Here is a 15,653-nt window from a genome sequence, read left to right as displayed (position 1 = left end):
GTTCTCTTTTTCACTGATGCACTGTGCCACCCACCACACATTCATCAAGTAAAAGCTGTTCAGTCTCATTATGCACATGTGGATAATACCTTTTTATATGAAAACAAATAAATGTTAGAAATTTCAATTAAGTTCTGACAAATCTGGAGTTTGCCTTTGTTGCTGCTGTACTCCCTCCTGACCAGCAGGTGGCCTCATCTGCACTCAACACAGCCAAACATGAACAGCAGCACAGTTCCTCCTCATCAGAGTCTCTGAATGTTTAAATCTGAAAGAAAAACTCCAAAGTTTGGATTGATTTTATTTTATTGTGAAAAGTTTCACAGATGTGTAGAGCAGCAGGTCAGACAGGTGGATGTAACCATCACATCACAGGTGAACTCCATCAAGGATGAGGAAGATGAAGGATGAGGATGAAGGATGAAGGCTGGAGGCAGCTGGTGGTTTCAGGGTTTACAGAGTAAATCCAGGATCTTGGTCTTATTTTGCCAGGGAATCAGCCAAACCTCAAAGTGACACTGCAGCTTCTGGAAAACAGGAAGTGGAGTGTTTTTCACATTAAAGTCCTTTAACTTGCTGTGACAAACCTATTATGTCATACTTGTACAGAAACTGATGTGTAAAACAAGTCCAGCAAGTGAACTCAGGTAATCACAGCATCCAGGTCTGATTACTGTCTGTCTTCAGGATTAAATGTCTTTGGACAGCAGAGCTCAACAGCTGATCAGAGGTCAGATCGTAAAACAATTCTTCAACTGGGAAAATCAGCACTGAGGCCACTTCTCTGACGGCTGTGTGCGTGTTCACGTTCAGGTGAGCAGTGTTCAGGTGAGCAGTGCTGCACCTGCTCAGACTCACCTGCTGCAGACGTCCATCAGGCTGAAAGTCACAGTTGGACAGATTTTTGTTGTTGTCTCGTTTGCGGCAGACAGTTCTGGAAATCTCTAAATCCACGATGTACCGAACCCCTTTAACAACCTGAAACACACACGTGTACCAGCAGAGTGACTGTTTACTCAAGTACTTCACCTAAGTACAATTTTGAGGTATTTGAACTTTACGAGAGTTTTTCCATTTGATGCTACTTCGTACTTCTACTCCACATTTTGGAGGGAAATATTTTCACTAGATGTATTTTCTTCGTGCTGTTCTCAGGTCAGTTTATGTCACTAAGGATCAGCAGGTTTTCTTTACAAACCTTCATCTGTTACAATCCAACGATGGATTCATTCATTCATCTGAAGGTGACTCATGAAAGAGTACATGTTGACCTTTGACCTCACAGACAGCAGTGTACATGATGCATTTCCTGTCTTACCTGCCGCTGTGCTCTGTGGATGGCAGAGGGTCTGAAGAGGAAGGCGTCGTTTGATTGGTTGTTGTAGGAGTAGGCGGCGGTGAGGACGACCTGCTTCAGGCCGCGGTCGTTCCTGCTGATGTTGTGCGGAGATCCGGGCAGGAAGCCGGCGTGACGGCTGCCCACCGCCAACGTCACTTCTGCAAGAGAAGAGGACGGCGTCCCCATTGTGAAGGCGTCACTTTGGGCTCATTGTCACAACATTTGTCACTATTTTCAGAATGTTTCAAAACCAATCAAACAATCATTAGTTTCAGTCCTTCTTGGCTGAACATGAGCTCCACCTCAACCAGCTCCAACAGTAAAATCCTGCTTTGATATGAATGCAGGAGACACAATAATTTAATGAGATCAGAGAGACGAGGACAGCAGACACAGAGGACGCTTTCCTGCACTCAGTACTTTTACTTTAATACCTCAAGTGCATTTTCCAGATTACCTCTGAGGTCTCCATTTGGCAGAATTATTGAAAATGATCATTTTATTTTGAAATGCAACAACATGAAAGAAGCACTTTGCTCAAAAAGTGGAAATGAAGCAATAACAGATTCAAACTGGATGATTCCTGCTTCTTTTCACACAGCGATCAGAGAGAAAAGCTTCAGCTCTGTCTTCAGTCTCCTCCTCACTGACTGAAGGGATTATTTGACTCTGAGCTTCTCTCTCTGTTTGCTGCGTTGACTGAACGCCTTCATGCTGCAGCATTTCTTCAGTGCGGGACTTTGTCGAATGTGTGAAGAGTTTTAAGAACTCGACACGTTTTAAAGTTTGTTTCATTTAAAACTGATCTGCTGTTTCTAAAAATGAGAGCAAATCCAGTGATGAACAGCTTGACCTCATGCTGCATTTTGTGTTGTTTTCTTTAATAGATTTAAAACACTGAAAAGATGTAAAGCAGGAAGTGAACGACAGAGCTGATGAGATGTTTGGAGTCTGAATTAAACACAAAGTGCAGTGAAAAATACATGAAACACACAAACATTTAAGGCATCAAAACATGTTAAAAAAGAGTGAAGTTGTGAAGAACAGGAAGTGTAGAAGTTCTTACCCAGAACACCGAGCAGAGAGGCGAGCAGCAGCGTCTTCAGTCCCATCATGCACTCTGCCGGTGTCTCTGCGAGGCCTCGGCTGTGCTTCCTGTGAGGCGGCGACACTCTGACCACAGATTAGCAAACTCTCATGTCGCTCTCTGAACGCTCAGCAGCTTCAGGACTGGCCGGTTCACTGCTGCACTTCCTGTCAGTGAAAACACTTCCTGTACCTGCTCAGCCTCTGTTTCCCTGCATGCATTGCAGCTCAGCTGTGCCTCAGGTGGAACAGACAGGTGTGTCTCCTCTGTTCACTACAGTGACTGTTCTGTTTTTACTCTCAACACTCAGTTTTTTAGACATTGATCCTTGAAATTTAACAGAATCTATTTTCTACATGTGAGTGATAAATATTTTGAATATAATTGAGGTGTTGCCTTTCTTCTTCATGTCGTCTCAGCCTGCAAACTCAGGTGGTCAAAGCCTGCAGCTTTGTCACGCTGAATTAATCACCAACCGTTTTGATTATCAGTTAAGGGACAGAGCGGCGTGGCCTCATGGACCACTGTGATGCAAACTGATGGACTGCACTTTAATGGTGAACAGACATTCATGGTTCCCAGATGATATATTCCAATAAGTTTAATGATTTTCCTCAAGTGCCACCTGATGATGATGATGATGATGATGATGATGATGATGATGATGATGATGATGATGATGATGATGATGATGATGAAAGTCAGAGCATCATCACCAAAGTCAGTAGAATTCATCTTAAAATATGACAAAGGTTCAGAGCAATCCATCAAGCCATTGTTGAGATATTCAGTCTGAACCAAACTGGTGGACCAACATACCGACACCGTCCTGCTAACTGCTAACAACAAGAGAAGGTCCTGCTCCTCCTGAACTGTGAGATGAAGCAAAATGAAAATCTGAACACAAGCATCTCAGTGGAAATACAACATTTAATCTTTATTAGCAAGCACTTGATGTCCAGAGGTTGTTAAAAAAAAAGAAAAACAGCCAATCACAGAGCAGCTCTGTTTGTTTTGCAGCTGGGCAGGAAGTGTGTGTGTGTGTGTGTGTGTGTGTGTGTGTGTGTGTGTGTGTGTGTGTGTGTGTGTGTGTGTGTGTGTTCCCATACCTGACTTTGACTGTATTTTTTTCTCTTTCGATGGAGCTAGGCTAACAGCTTCCCCCTGCTTCCAGCCTCTGTGCTAAGCTAGGCTAAACACATCCTTCTGTCTGAACTGGACACACACAGATGAAACTGATCGATCGGCGACGGACGGAGAACACCAGCGGTCGCGTGGTTGGAGGACTACGTCACTAATGTGGAAATCCATGTGACACATTTGGAGCAGCGCTCAGACTTCAGATATGTGACATCTGACCTCAGAACAGGATTAGATAAGTGATTATCATTTAAACCCACTGAAAGGAAGCACTGATCAATAATCTGAAATTATTAATCAGTGATCAGACAATCATCTTAAATCAAACACTGTGACAATCCTATTTCATTTTTCATTTCTGATTTCTGTGATGAATTGTGGCTTACATGCTGTGATTTGAATGTTTTCAGCATCTTAAGTACAAAAATTGGGATATTACTATGTTTTCACTATTATTATTTGTAGTTTCAGAACTACAGTTTCCATGATGCTTTGCGGGGTGGAAACAGGAAGTATAATTTTGCCAGGGATTCAGTGAGGTACGCTGAGGGCGACATATTGAGCCTGTATTTGAAAGATTCAGTAAATGATCTCCATTGACAGTCTGTTAAATTAGCTGTTAGCAGCTCCTGTTAGCAGTGACTCAAACTCAGTCAAACAATCTTAGACTGCTGCAGCTGGTTGGTGAGCCATCAAATCAGCAGCCAACTGGCATTCACTGTTGTTTTTGTTGACGCCTGCAGCTGCCCCAAAGTGATTCATGATTTCCACACAAATATATTTAGATTTTTTCAACCAGGACCTCGGCTGGGCTCCACGGTTCACACGAGGATTCACCAAAATGCCAGGATGTTCCTTTAAGTGATAAACATCTCTGATAAACATCATGTGTCACATTTCCCTTTAGCACAGGTGTAAACACATTCAGTAGGTGTACAGGTGTGAGCGACAGCACGGCCCAGCAGGTGTGTCTGCAGAGTGAATCTCAACATGACTGTTGATGGTCGCAGCCCTTTAGCCCAGTATTTATACATTAAGCTGCCAAGAATGAGAAAGACCGAGCTCTTGTTTCCCAAACTGATCTCAGCACAGATTTATGTAAAGCTTTCATTTTCCTATTTACAGCCAAACTGTAACTGTACTCCAAAACATCCGAGAGGGTCCAGATTCCGAGTCCTTCAGAGTCCAGACCAACCAATCACACTCAACAACCCTCCAGCGTAAGTCTGGCACCTCATTTTCATTTAGTTTTTTACTTCTAGTCTTATTTTTAGTCATGTATTTTTAAATATTATGTCCTCTTAAGCATTTTGAGTATTTATAACTGTCTCTCTCTTTGTTGAGTGCAAATGTTTTCATGTCGCTGCTGTTCCTCCGTGAACTAGCTGCTTCTCCTGTATTTTGAATCCAGTTAGAGCGAAGTCTCTTTGGGTCTCTGAGTCTTTTCCTCCTGCTGCAGTTTATCAGCTCAGAGTGAAATTCGACAGTGTTTAAGTCAGAAATGCTGTTACTGATCTGACAGATTCTGACATGCTAACAAGGGTCTGAAGTGTCTTCTTCTCTGGTTTCTCAGTGGATTTCTGGAGGTTTATCCTCAGAAAGTGAAGTCACACTGAATGAGATCAATATGTGTCCATGTCTGTGGTTCAGATGTGAGTAAAGACAGAGCGACTATTTTTGCTCCACTTCAACTCACTATTAGCTTCTATCTAACTGGTTGGTCTGGAGAGAGAAAGACCCTGATTGGCCGCTCAGATGGACGTGAAGCTTGTACTCAGATCATCCTCATCCCCTGTCTGTTAGCTTAGCATCAGGCTAGTTTTGGGAAACGACCTGATGTGAGAGACGGGAGCGTTTGAACCAGCTTCCTGTCAGAGCTCTGCCCTGTAAACATTAAGCCTCGGTCAGACCCGGATCAAACGTCACCTGATCACCTGACCTCCTGTGGAGTGTGGTTAGCATTTGTTTCGATCACCCTGTCGTCCCGTGCAGGTGGAGAAGTTGGTTGCAGAGACACACTGCAGTGCATTTAAGGAGATATTTGATCAGGGTCTGATGGTGGTGATTGTGATCAGACCTGGATCTCTCAGAAATATCTGCAAATAGTTTTCTGCCTGGTTTTACAGCCTCGCTGAAAGAAAGAGAAAATTCTGAAGCGAAGGTGGTGTTTTATCTCTCTGCAGGCTGATTCACATGGAAAGGAACTGAAGCTAATGTCTCCCCCCGGAGGGAGGAAATCGATGTAGAAACTGATCGATGATTAGAAAAATAAACGTGTATTCATTGTAACATTCTTTTAAAACCAAGAGGAAGAATGATTTGCAGGTATTTTCTGAGGCTGGTCTGACTGTGACGCACATTATTTGATCATCTGTGTCTTTAAGATAAAAATCTGCAGAGAGAGACAGAAACTGGATCAGAGAGAAAGAAATCCACTGAAAAAAGAAACAGAGTTCAACAGTTTCTCGTTTAGCAGAGACTGAAAAGTCTCGACAGTTTGTCACAAACAGTCTTTGTGTTCTGGTACGCACAGTCCAGTATCAGTGATCCGGTGATCCAGTGATCCAGTGATCCAGTATCAGTGATCCAGTATAACTGATCCAGTGCATCTGAGCATGTGTCTCTTTGTGATGAATCCTGTCGTGTTCAAGTTCACTTCCAGTGTGATTTTTGGTTTTTATGTTGTTACGTTATGTTTTCCTGTTCATGTTACCGCTGTAGATGATTTTCTAGCTTTGGTCATGTTCGTATTATTTTCACAGAATCTCTCTGTAGCGATGTTTTACACCAAATACAAATTTTGACGAACCAAATAAAAACATAACATTAAATTAACATTAAATTCATATTCATCAAAATGGAAAAAATCACACTGAAAATGTCCTTTAAAACAAACTGGATCCCATCAGAGACAGAAGAATAAGCTTCTTTCTTTCCAGAATCTCATCTCATCAAAAATCCCACAATTCCTCACAGGATCCTGCGATCTGATTGGTTCACAGGTCCTACAAAACTCCAGGATCACCTGACAAACGGTCGACCTGTCTAGGTTGATTCAGACAAGTGATGTCGTGTAAAAATGGGAACATCTTGGCGTGTTTTGAGTTGGACGGCGGCTGCCGGCACCATCATCTGCAAACAGGAAGCTCATGGCCTTCGAGCAACCTGCTGACGAAACACTCACCTGAGAGCCTGACTCCAGGTGAAGATGAACATCCCAAAAACATTCCCAGTGTCTGATGGGTAATTTCCCTCCCTGATGACGAGGCTACCAGTGGTGGTTCTTGGAGAGATAGGCGATGACCGCCACGGCCACGCCCACGTAGATACCTGTCCCGATGGTGATTGACAGCACCGCCAGAAAGAGAGCCCGCCTCGAGCTGGAGCTCGCCAGGTGGAAGTCTCCTTTAGACACCGCCTTATTGGTCTGACAGGGGAGGAAAAGGTGGAGGTGGAAAAGGAAACACAGAAAGGAGGAGGAAGTCAGTTGCAGGTGCACAGGAGCTCCAAATATCAGGTAGAAACCAGGCTAAGATGCTAACAGAGCTGCGAGGCTTCCCTCATGATGCATTCAAGCAACATCAGCAGAATGGGAAGAACAGACCACCACCTCCTCCACGTTGGTGGTGCTGTGCTTCAAACTGTGATGCACTTTTGCACAGTTAGATTTTGAAGATAAAGCTTCCTGAGAAACATTTCGCATTTTATGAGCACAGGGGACGTTTCAACTCTCTGCTCTGTTATTCAAGATAAGTTCATCTCCACTGTCAAAGGACAGAACTGGCTGGATGAGAATAAACAGGACTGTTTCAGGCTGAACTCCAGAGACAATTCTTCACAAAGAAATCCTGTTTGTGTCTGTTTGACAGCGGAGACTTCATTAGGATGAAGGACAGAAACACAGCAGAGGAAGAAATGAGATTATAAAGCAGAGGAAGACTCAGAGAGACACATCAGTCACTCTGCTCTTTAATCAGGTTTTAATCAAACTGATGTGATCAGGAAGCAAAGCATCCTGTTTAGTGTTAGACCTCAGGCTGCAGTCTGGATGTTCCTGAAACTCTTCTTCAAGTCTTAAAACAGCACTCACACGAGGCTTCAGGAATGAGCTCATTCCTCGTGTCCACGCTGTGAGCCTTCCACAGTCACAGTCCTGTCACTGCGTTTCCTTTCTGAATCATCAAGCAGATAGATAGATAGATAGATAGATAGATAGATAGATAGATAGATAGATAGATAGATAGATAGATAGATAGATAGATAGATAGATAGATAGATAGATAGATAGATAGATCCTCCCTGAGGTTCCTCCAGATGTTCTGATGTTCTGACAGAGCTCTGTCAGGTGAGTGTGACTCTCTAAACTAGCTTTATTTACCGATGAAACATGATTGGCAGGAAGCGGCCTGCTGGAATCATTGCTCCACTTCCAGTAAGATTTAATTACGTTTTTAGGCCAATCAGACATCACACAGGCCAGCAGGGGCGGGGCCTCCTGTCATTGGTCCAGTGGAGGACAATGAAGTGCTTCCACACTTCCTGCTGAACAAAGAACAATGTCCTTGTCGGGCTGAGCAGAGCCAGAGAGTTACATAAGGAGCTCAGAGAGAGAGTGTGTGTGTGTGTGTGTGTGTGTGTGTGTGTGTGTGTGTGTGTGTGTGTGTGTGTGTGTGTGTGTGTGTGTGTGTGTGTGTGTGTCAGATTATCCACACCATCTTCACGTAGACAGATAGTTTCAGTGTGTTTCCAGTCTGACAGGAAAAACTGCAGCACTGACACGTTCAGTCTGTTGTTGTGAAGCCCTTTCTGCTTTTATTCATCTTTATTTTCTAGTTTTAGTTTTTCATTCAGTTTTATCACTGCACCGATGAACAGTGAAGATATCATTCTTCTTATCATTGATAATATTGTGATAGAAAAGAGGATAATTGGAGAAAAACCTGCACACTGCTCCTCTGTTTGCTGAAGCATCCTCCTCGTTTTGTTATAGATCTCCTCTCATGAGAAACACTGCATGTACGTGTCTTTTTCTGTCACTGGTACTGCAGCTGAACATCATCCTCATCATCAGTCTCAGTGTGTATTCATTCTGAAGGATCTGCAGCAGAATCACAAGCTTCACGTCGTCTCTGTTTGTTTCTCCTCGTTCTGTGTCAGTGTAAACATCTTCTGACATGGAGTCTGTTTGCTGTAAACTGAGCTGAACACTGACAGTTTGACTGCCACCACATCCTCTGACCTTTGACCCCCCAGCAAACAGGAAGAGAGAGGTGATGACCATGTTTTCCTGTTTGCGGTGAACTATTCCTTTAACGTGACTCACCTCCTCTCTGGTTTTATCAGCCTCCTCCTCCTCCTCCTCCTCCTCCTCCTCTTCCTGCTGCAGAGCTTTCTGTTGTTCTGTGATGGATTTCAGTGTGGGAAGTGTTGCCACTGGCAACCAGCCCTGTTTCTTTTGGAGCTATAAGTGTGGAGTTGCCATGGAAACCGCATTCACAACACATGCAGCAGATCAGCTACCACCACACAACCACGAGACTGTTTACTAAAAACATCTCAGCCTGATCGTTCTTCCCATTCACTGAGCCCTCACACACAATACAAAACTCCATTTAAAAATTTAACAATTTAAAAACTCTCCAGACTCATTTTGCCAACATGAAAAAGACCTCACAAAGTCTTCAAAGTGACACAAGCTACAAACGTTTTTAACAAAGTTCTCAGACAACGACAAAGTGTTACAACTGCTGGTCTGAAACAAATGAAACAGCAGGTCAGGAAGGATGATTAATTATCTGTACGTGGACCAATCAATGAACAATCAAATTTAATTCAGAACCAGAGTTATGCAGCCTGCTTTCAGTTTGTCCAGACAGACGGACGGACAGACAGACAGACAGACGGACGGACGAACAGACAGACGGACGGACAGACAGACAGACAGACAGACAGACAGACAGACAGACAGACAGACAGACAGACAGACAGACGGATGGACGAACAGACAGACAGACAGACGGACGGACAGAGTGGCCACCCTCCTCCGGCTGACTGCAGATCAGTTATATAAGGTGCACTGTGTCAGTGTGTGTAGGACCAGCTTTGTATCAATGTTCCAAAAACAGAAAGAGAAGAAGAAGAAACTGCAGCAGGTCAGTCCACCTGCAGCCCGAACACACACATACACACGCACACACTCTGCATCAGCTGTTACACACTTAACCAGCAGGTACTACTACTGGTAATTTAATCCTGTACTGTGAGTATTACTGCTGCTGTTTGTTGTGCTACCACTAGTGATAGTAATTCACTCAAAGTATTACTTATACCAACTACTACTGCAGCTGAAGGTACTGGTTCCACTGCTGGTGACTGATTTATACTACTGCTGGTACTGCTACTGGAGTGGTACTGTTACTGCTACTGGGAATCAATCCATACTGATGCAAGTAATAAGGCTTCTGTTGATGTTGGTATTGGTACTACTAATGGCAGTCTACTTGAGCTACTGCTAGTATTAGTGGTACTGCAGCTGGTTCACTTCACCTCATTGATATTACTGCTTGTAGTTAGTGGTACTACTACTGCTCCTGCTGGCACTAGTATTACTGCTTCTACCTCTACTGTGATACAGCTGCTGCAAAGGAAAATGTGAGGTTGGTCATTTCTTCCATCACAGATGTTCCAGATTAACAGCTGACTCCCACAGACAGCTCAGGTGTGTCCCTCAGGACAGTGTGTGGGCGTGTCCTCACCTCATGTGACAGGTAGAAGGCAGCAATGCCGAGCGGCCAGAAGCAGCAGAGCATGGAGAAGACACTGAGGCCCAGGTGATCTCTGGGAGGCATCAACAGGAAGGTATCCTCACTCTCTGATTCGCTGGAGTAATCACTCTGATAAAACACACACACACACACACACACACACACACACACACACACACACACACACACACACAACACTTTTTATGATGGTAATTTATAGAAAGCATTTTAAAGCTACATGTTTCCATGTTGATGGACTGGTCTTTGCCTCGCTCTGTGTGTGTTATCAAAGGTAGAAACATCATTTTGTGTAGAAACAAAACTAATGAATTAATAATCAATCACTTCCTGCTCCAGGTTTCTCTCCAGTACAACCATAAAAAGGAAACGTTCTCCACATGCAGATGTGTTTGTGTGAGTAAATCACTCATCGGCAAAGCTTGTTGTGAAAACACTTCAGGTGTTTCTGATAAGGACTGACGTCCACTCTCCTGTTCTGTGCTGAACTGTGGAAGTGAAAGCAGCTGATATTCCTTCAGTAATCCTGCTCTCTGCTATGAGAGCGACAGAGCAGATTAAAGCTTTACACACCAAATCACAGCGTTTCCAGCTAATCGTCTCTAAAGCGATTGGCTGTTAGATGGCCAAATGTGTCCACAGAGCTGCAACTCACTGCTAACGGGATGGAGGGGTGGAGAGACGGAGGGGTGGAGGGACGCAGATGGACAGATGGAGGGATGGACAGATGGAGGGATGGAGGGATGCAGAGATGAAGGGATGGATGGATGGATGGATGGATGGATGGATGGATGGATGGATGGATGGATGGATGGATGGATGGATGCAGAGATTCAGAGATGGAGGAGTGGAGGGATAGAGAGATGGAGAGATGGAGGCATGGTGAAGTGGAGAGATAGAGAGATGGAAGGGTGGAGGGATGATCAGTTTGCTGTGAATCAGAACATCAACGTCAGACGAACACAAAATATTTAAAACCTTCTTGTAGCTTCGAGTCTCCGTCACTCGCCAACATGAATCAGATTCAAGTCACTGGAAGTTGAACATTTTCCTTTGATGGAGCTGAGTGATCAATCGATTAGTGGAGAAAATAATCAGCAGATTGATCCAGAATAAAAGAATCATTAGTTTCAGTCTTTTACAAAACAGTTGAAAATGAGCTCCTTCTCGACCAACTCCAACAGGAACATCCAGCTGTGACATGAATGAGGAGACACAGTGATCTAAAGAGACCAGAGACACGAGGACAACACGCACAGGGGACACTTTACTGGAGTGCTTTTACTTACAATACTTCACTGAAGTAGTGCAGTACTGATGTCAGCACCGTTTTCAGATTACCCAGTTTTTTCTGAAGTTTCTCATTTTGTCAACAAACAAAACTTTGATAAACAAAGTTTTTCAAAAACGAGACAAAAGCTAAATAAAAAGAAACCTTTGGAAACAGTCTGTCCATCCTCTCCTTGTGTCCTCCTCCTCTCTCTCCACTCTCTCCCCCTCCTCCTCCTCCTCCTCCTCCTCCTCTCAGCTCTTTGATGAAGCCGGTCCACATCAGAATTCAGGAGGTGGGGTTTTCTGCTGTTGGAGGCTCAACACGAGACACTCAGATAGAGGAGCAGGAGGAGCAGGAGGAGCAGGAGGAGCAGGAGGGGGGTCAAGAAAAGATGTGGAGGTTGATAGATGGAGGACAGAAAGTGGAGAATGAAGGATGGAAGGTTCAGGAAGATGGAGGGCAAAAGGATGAAGCACAGAGTGTGCAGGGCCAAATCCTGGACCAGAAGTGGGCCACAAAGGCCAGAGTGGTGAAGGAAAGGAAATGATGCAGAGTGGAGGATATAGGCTGAGGGATGATGGTTGGAGCACAGAGGGTTGGGTGGAGGTCTTAGAGCTCAGAGAGCTGAACCTGTATAGAAACTGCACTGTTGTTGTTTTTCTATTCACTTCAATGCAGACAGAGTTTGATCACAGCAGCACCTGGTGGACGCTGGAGGAACTGCAGCTGAACACTGCTGCTCCTGCAGGGGGCGCTACTTCATGCAGCTCTACGTGGAATAGTTCTGTTCCACCTCTCGTCTCCAGCGCGTTCCACCCCTCGTGCTCTGATGAAACTCTCACAATCAAATCAATCAATCAATTAATCAATCGAGAAATCGTCACCTCGAGCTCCTGGAACTCCTCGTCGTCGTCGATGTCGTAGGACAGCGTGTGAATCTTTGATTCCTCTCCAGAAAAGTCCAGAAACCTCCCATCAGCAAACAGCAGCGCCTCCTTTGTGGAGGAGGAGGCAGCAGCTGAGGAGGAGGCGCCTGGACCAAAGCCCTCGATGAAGGTGGTCTCACAGCAGTCTCCTCCTGCCTCCCCCCACGCCCGCAGGGCACTCTCTGGGCACAGGAGGAGGCTGGAGGATGGTCTGAGGCGGGGGTCAGACGCCACCTGCTGGGGGAGGAGGTCACTTGGGTTCAGGAGCTGAGAAGGACCTCCTCCGCCTCCTCCTCCACTGTTCCTCTCCTGCTGAGGGGAGGCGTTCACCACCACATGCCCCTGATACTGCGGAGCTGAGTACACCAACAGCAGTGCCTCCCGAGGCTCCGCCCCCAGTCTGTGAGTGTTGATGAGGCCATTTTGTCTACAGGTGTCTGCCCCTCCTCCTGCTCCTCCTCCTGTTCCTCCTCCTGTTCCTCCTCCTCCCCTCCTCAGTTTGGTGGAGGTTTCAGTCTCATCTCCTCTGCTCTCCTCCTCTCCTCCCTCCATCCCTGGTTCCTCCTCCTCCTCCTCCTCCTCCTCCTCCTCCTCCTCCTCCTCCTCCTCCTCCTCCTCAGAGGTGTCTCTCAGAGAGGTCAAGGGTCAGGGGTCAGGCATCGCAGGCTGAGCTCTCCTGAGAAACAGAAACAGAAAACAGTGAAACAGACTCCTCCATCTGCTGCACCTTCTCCTCTCTTGCTCTCCATAGATGTCACCTGATGTTGTCCTTCCTCCCATCATAATTAGTATGACCATTAGGGGGCGCCATCTACAGATGACTGTACAGGTGTTTTCCTGTGAGGTCAGCAAGCAGCTAAAAAGGAGACGAAACACATCTGGACCACTGCTGGAGAACGCGTCCTGAGTGGTGCGTTCAGGGACACCGAATGCGTCCTGTTCTGTTCATGAAAGGCATCACGTGACTTTGACTTTCATCTGTTCGGAGGTTTCTGTTCCATAGCTGAATCTCAAATCTTTTTGTTTGTTAATTACTGAAAGATTATGACAGAGTTTATTTTCAGTTGTTTGTTCATGGAAGCCACTTGTTTCTTGTTGCTCTGTGTTTATTTTGAAAAGTGTTTCCTGTATTTTTTGTGTGTCCACAAGTCAGAGAATAATAAAGAAATCAAAGACTCTGATGGCAGAAAATGAATAAAAGTTCTGACTGATCACACCGTTCACTCTCAGCTCAGGAGGATTGTTGGTGGACTGAACATCTGATTCCAGCTGGTGGAAACACATTTTCAGAATAAAATCTGACACTGACAGACCCGCCTGCTTCTTCTTCTGCCACAGTAAACACAGCGTTCACGTCCATGAGGAGACCTCCAGTCCACCACCCCGACCAGGAAACACAGCAGGTTCAGGAAGTCCAGAACACACAAACGTGTCTCAGCAGCAATGAAGGAAGCAAAATGTGATGTCGTGCTGATGTCATTAGTGATGTCATACGCTCACACACAGTCACACAGAAGGAAACATGCGCTTTATCAGCATTTATTCCAGCGACCGGACCAGGAAGCAGCAGCTAGAGGTGAAATACTGGAAAAGACCTGAATGCTTCAGATTAGAGTCCAGCAGGAGGACTTTTATTCTGAAACTGCTCAGGAAAGATTCTGCACACCTGAACTATCTACATCACTGCTGAAGGTCCAGTCAGCAGAACTGAAAACTTCAAAACGCAGAAAAAGACCAAAAATGGTCTATTATGAGGAGGAAGTCAGTAACATGAGAGCAGAGTCCAGATCAACAAAACGAAACTGAAGAAAAGCAACATCTTCCAATCAGCTTTTCATCAGCGGGGAGCTGAGCTGCGTTCAGGTTCACCTGTTGATGCTCATCAACAGCAGACCTGTGACATCATCATCATCAGCCATGCAACTGACAAATCAGGCGACATGTCCGGTCTTCATCAGCTGTTTCCTGACACTCAAGACTGAAGACTGGAGACCTGAACGAGGAGCAGCAGCTAAACAACCATCAACATCTGTCTGCCTGTCTGCCTGCCTGCCTGTCTGTCTGTCTGTCTGCCTGCCTGCCTGTCTGCCTGCCTGCCTGTCTGTCTGTCTGTCTGTCTGTCTGTCTGTCTGTCTGACTGACTGACTGACTGATTGACTGTCTGTCATATATGATAATAGATGACAATGATATGATAATATTCCGTCCATTCTGTGTTTGGATTTACTTTGGTCCTCCACTCACTCACACCCCTCATGACATTCTGTGATGTTATTCTGATCACGTTATAATAATGAGCTGCAGTGAGTGTGTGATGTGTTAAAACTCTTTCTGTTATTATGATAATATTCCCAGACTCAATCATATTTCTGGTGGTTGACAAGTTGAGTTTCTAAGAATGTTGATTTGAGGTCTTTTATATTTTTATCTGGTATTTATTCTTAGTTGTTTTGTGTTCAATGTCTAAAACGACCTTCAGTTCATATTCGTCAAAATAAAATAATCCATGTACGATAAGAATAAAGCTGAGCTTCAAAGCCGCCTGCGCGCAGGCACGCACGCACACGCGCGCGCAAACGTTGGCACACGCACACAACGAATGTATAAACATATATGTGGTAAATATTTGGGCTCCTGTTAACCTGAATACCGACACTGTCACCGCCTCTGACGTCATGCTAAACATGTCGTGTGATCACGAGAGGACATAACAAGCACGCACGCACATAGGCAACTCACCTCCCAAGGTGAGACACGAGACCCTTCATCCAACCATCCAGTCAGTACATCCAGGCTTCACACCGACCCATCCTCCATCCTCCAGGCGCCCTCCGTGCGCCCTCAGCCGCGTAGAGAGCAGAGCGAGTCCCGGTGTGATGGTCCGCTGCTCCGAGAGAGAAGGAGCCGAGAGAGGAGGGAGGCAGGCAGGCAGGCAGGCAGGCAGGTGTCCGTCTGGACGGAGGATGATTCTCCTGCAGAGAGGAGATGAAGAAGACGAGGAGGAGGAGAAGGAGGAGGAGAAGTTGAGAGAGGGAGGGGGGGCATGAGCTGCTGGAGGGGTTATACACGGAGGAGGTATGTGCGCTGAATACAGAGGAGGTGTGTG

At 45.4% G+C, this 15,653-nt stretch overlaps 2 protein-coding genes across 2 annotated transcripts; both read right to left on the bottom strand.

Annotated features, from left to right (window-relative positions):
- Nucleotides 1-208: 208 nt before the first annotated feature.
- On the bottom strand, nucleotides 209-2,699 carry LOC139341366 (cystatin). The gene is made up of 4 exons (XM_070977867.1): nucleotides 2,406-2,699; nucleotides 1,319-1,497; nucleotides 859-978; nucleotides 209-527 (listed from the first exon to the last, which is right to left on the bottom strand). The coding sequence occupies exons 1-4, from the start codon at nucleotides 2,452-2,454 to the stop codon at nucleotides 447-449; spliced, it is 429 nt and encodes a 142-aa protein (XP_070833968.1). The 5' UTR covers nucleotides 2,455-2,699; the 3' UTR covers nucleotides 209-446.
- Nucleotides 2,700-3,338: 639 nt separating this feature from the next.
- Nucleotides 3,339-15,652, bottom strand: LOC139341365 (synapse differentiation-inducing gene protein 1). The gene is made up of 4 exons (XM_070977866.1): nucleotides 15,287-15,652; nucleotides 12,506-13,223; nucleotides 10,322-10,459; nucleotides 3,339-6,993 (listed from the first exon to the last, which is right to left on the bottom strand). The coding sequence occupies exons 2-4, from the start codon at nucleotides 13,097-13,099 to the stop codon at nucleotides 6,835-6,837; spliced, it is 891 nt and encodes a 296-aa protein (XP_070833967.1). The 5' UTR covers nucleotides 13,100-13,223; nucleotides 15,287-15,652; the 3' UTR covers nucleotides 3,339-6,834.
- Nucleotide 15,653: the final 1 nt, after the last annotated feature.

This window comes from Chaetodon trifascialis, chromosome 13, assembly GCF_039877785.1.
Source record: "Chaetodon trifascialis isolate fChaTrf1 chromosome 13, fChaTrf1.hap1, whole genome shotgun sequence".
In the NCBI taxonomy this organism is placed as follows: domain Eukaryota; kingdom Metazoa; phylum Chordata; class Actinopteri; order Chaetodontiformes; family Chaetodontidae; genus Chaetodon; species Chaetodon trifascialis.
The sequence above is the reverse complement of the archived record's forward strand: the minus strand, read 5'-3'. Positions and strand labels throughout refer to the sequence as shown.

Bases quoted from the DNA above. Each gene is read 5' to 3' on its own strand.
- LOC139341366 (XM_070977867.1), bottom strand. From the start codon at position 2,454: ATGATGGGACTGAAGACGCTGCTGCTCGCCTCTCTGCTCGGTGTTCTG. The intron at 1,498-2,405 runs GTAAGAACTTCT...CTTCTCTTGCAG, and splicing joins CTCTCTGCTCGGTGTTCTGG to AAGTGACGTTGGCGGTGGGC. The intron at 979-1,318 runs GTAAGACAGGAA...TGTGTGTTTCAG, and splicing joins TCCACAGAGCACAGCGGCAG to GTTGTTAAAGGGGTTCGGTA.
- LOC139341365 (XM_070977866.1), bottom strand. From the start codon at position 13,099: ATGGAGGGAGGAGAGGAGGAGAGCAGAGGAGATGAGACTGAAACCTCC. The intron at 10,460-12,505 runs GTGACGATTTCT...GTGTTTTATCAG, and splicing joins AGGAGTTCCAGGAGCTCGAG to AGTGATTACTCCAGCGAATC. The intron at 6,994-10,321 runs GTGAGGACACGC...CTCCCCTGTCAG, and splicing joins CCTTCTACCTGTCACATGAG to ACCAATAAGGCGGTGTCTAA.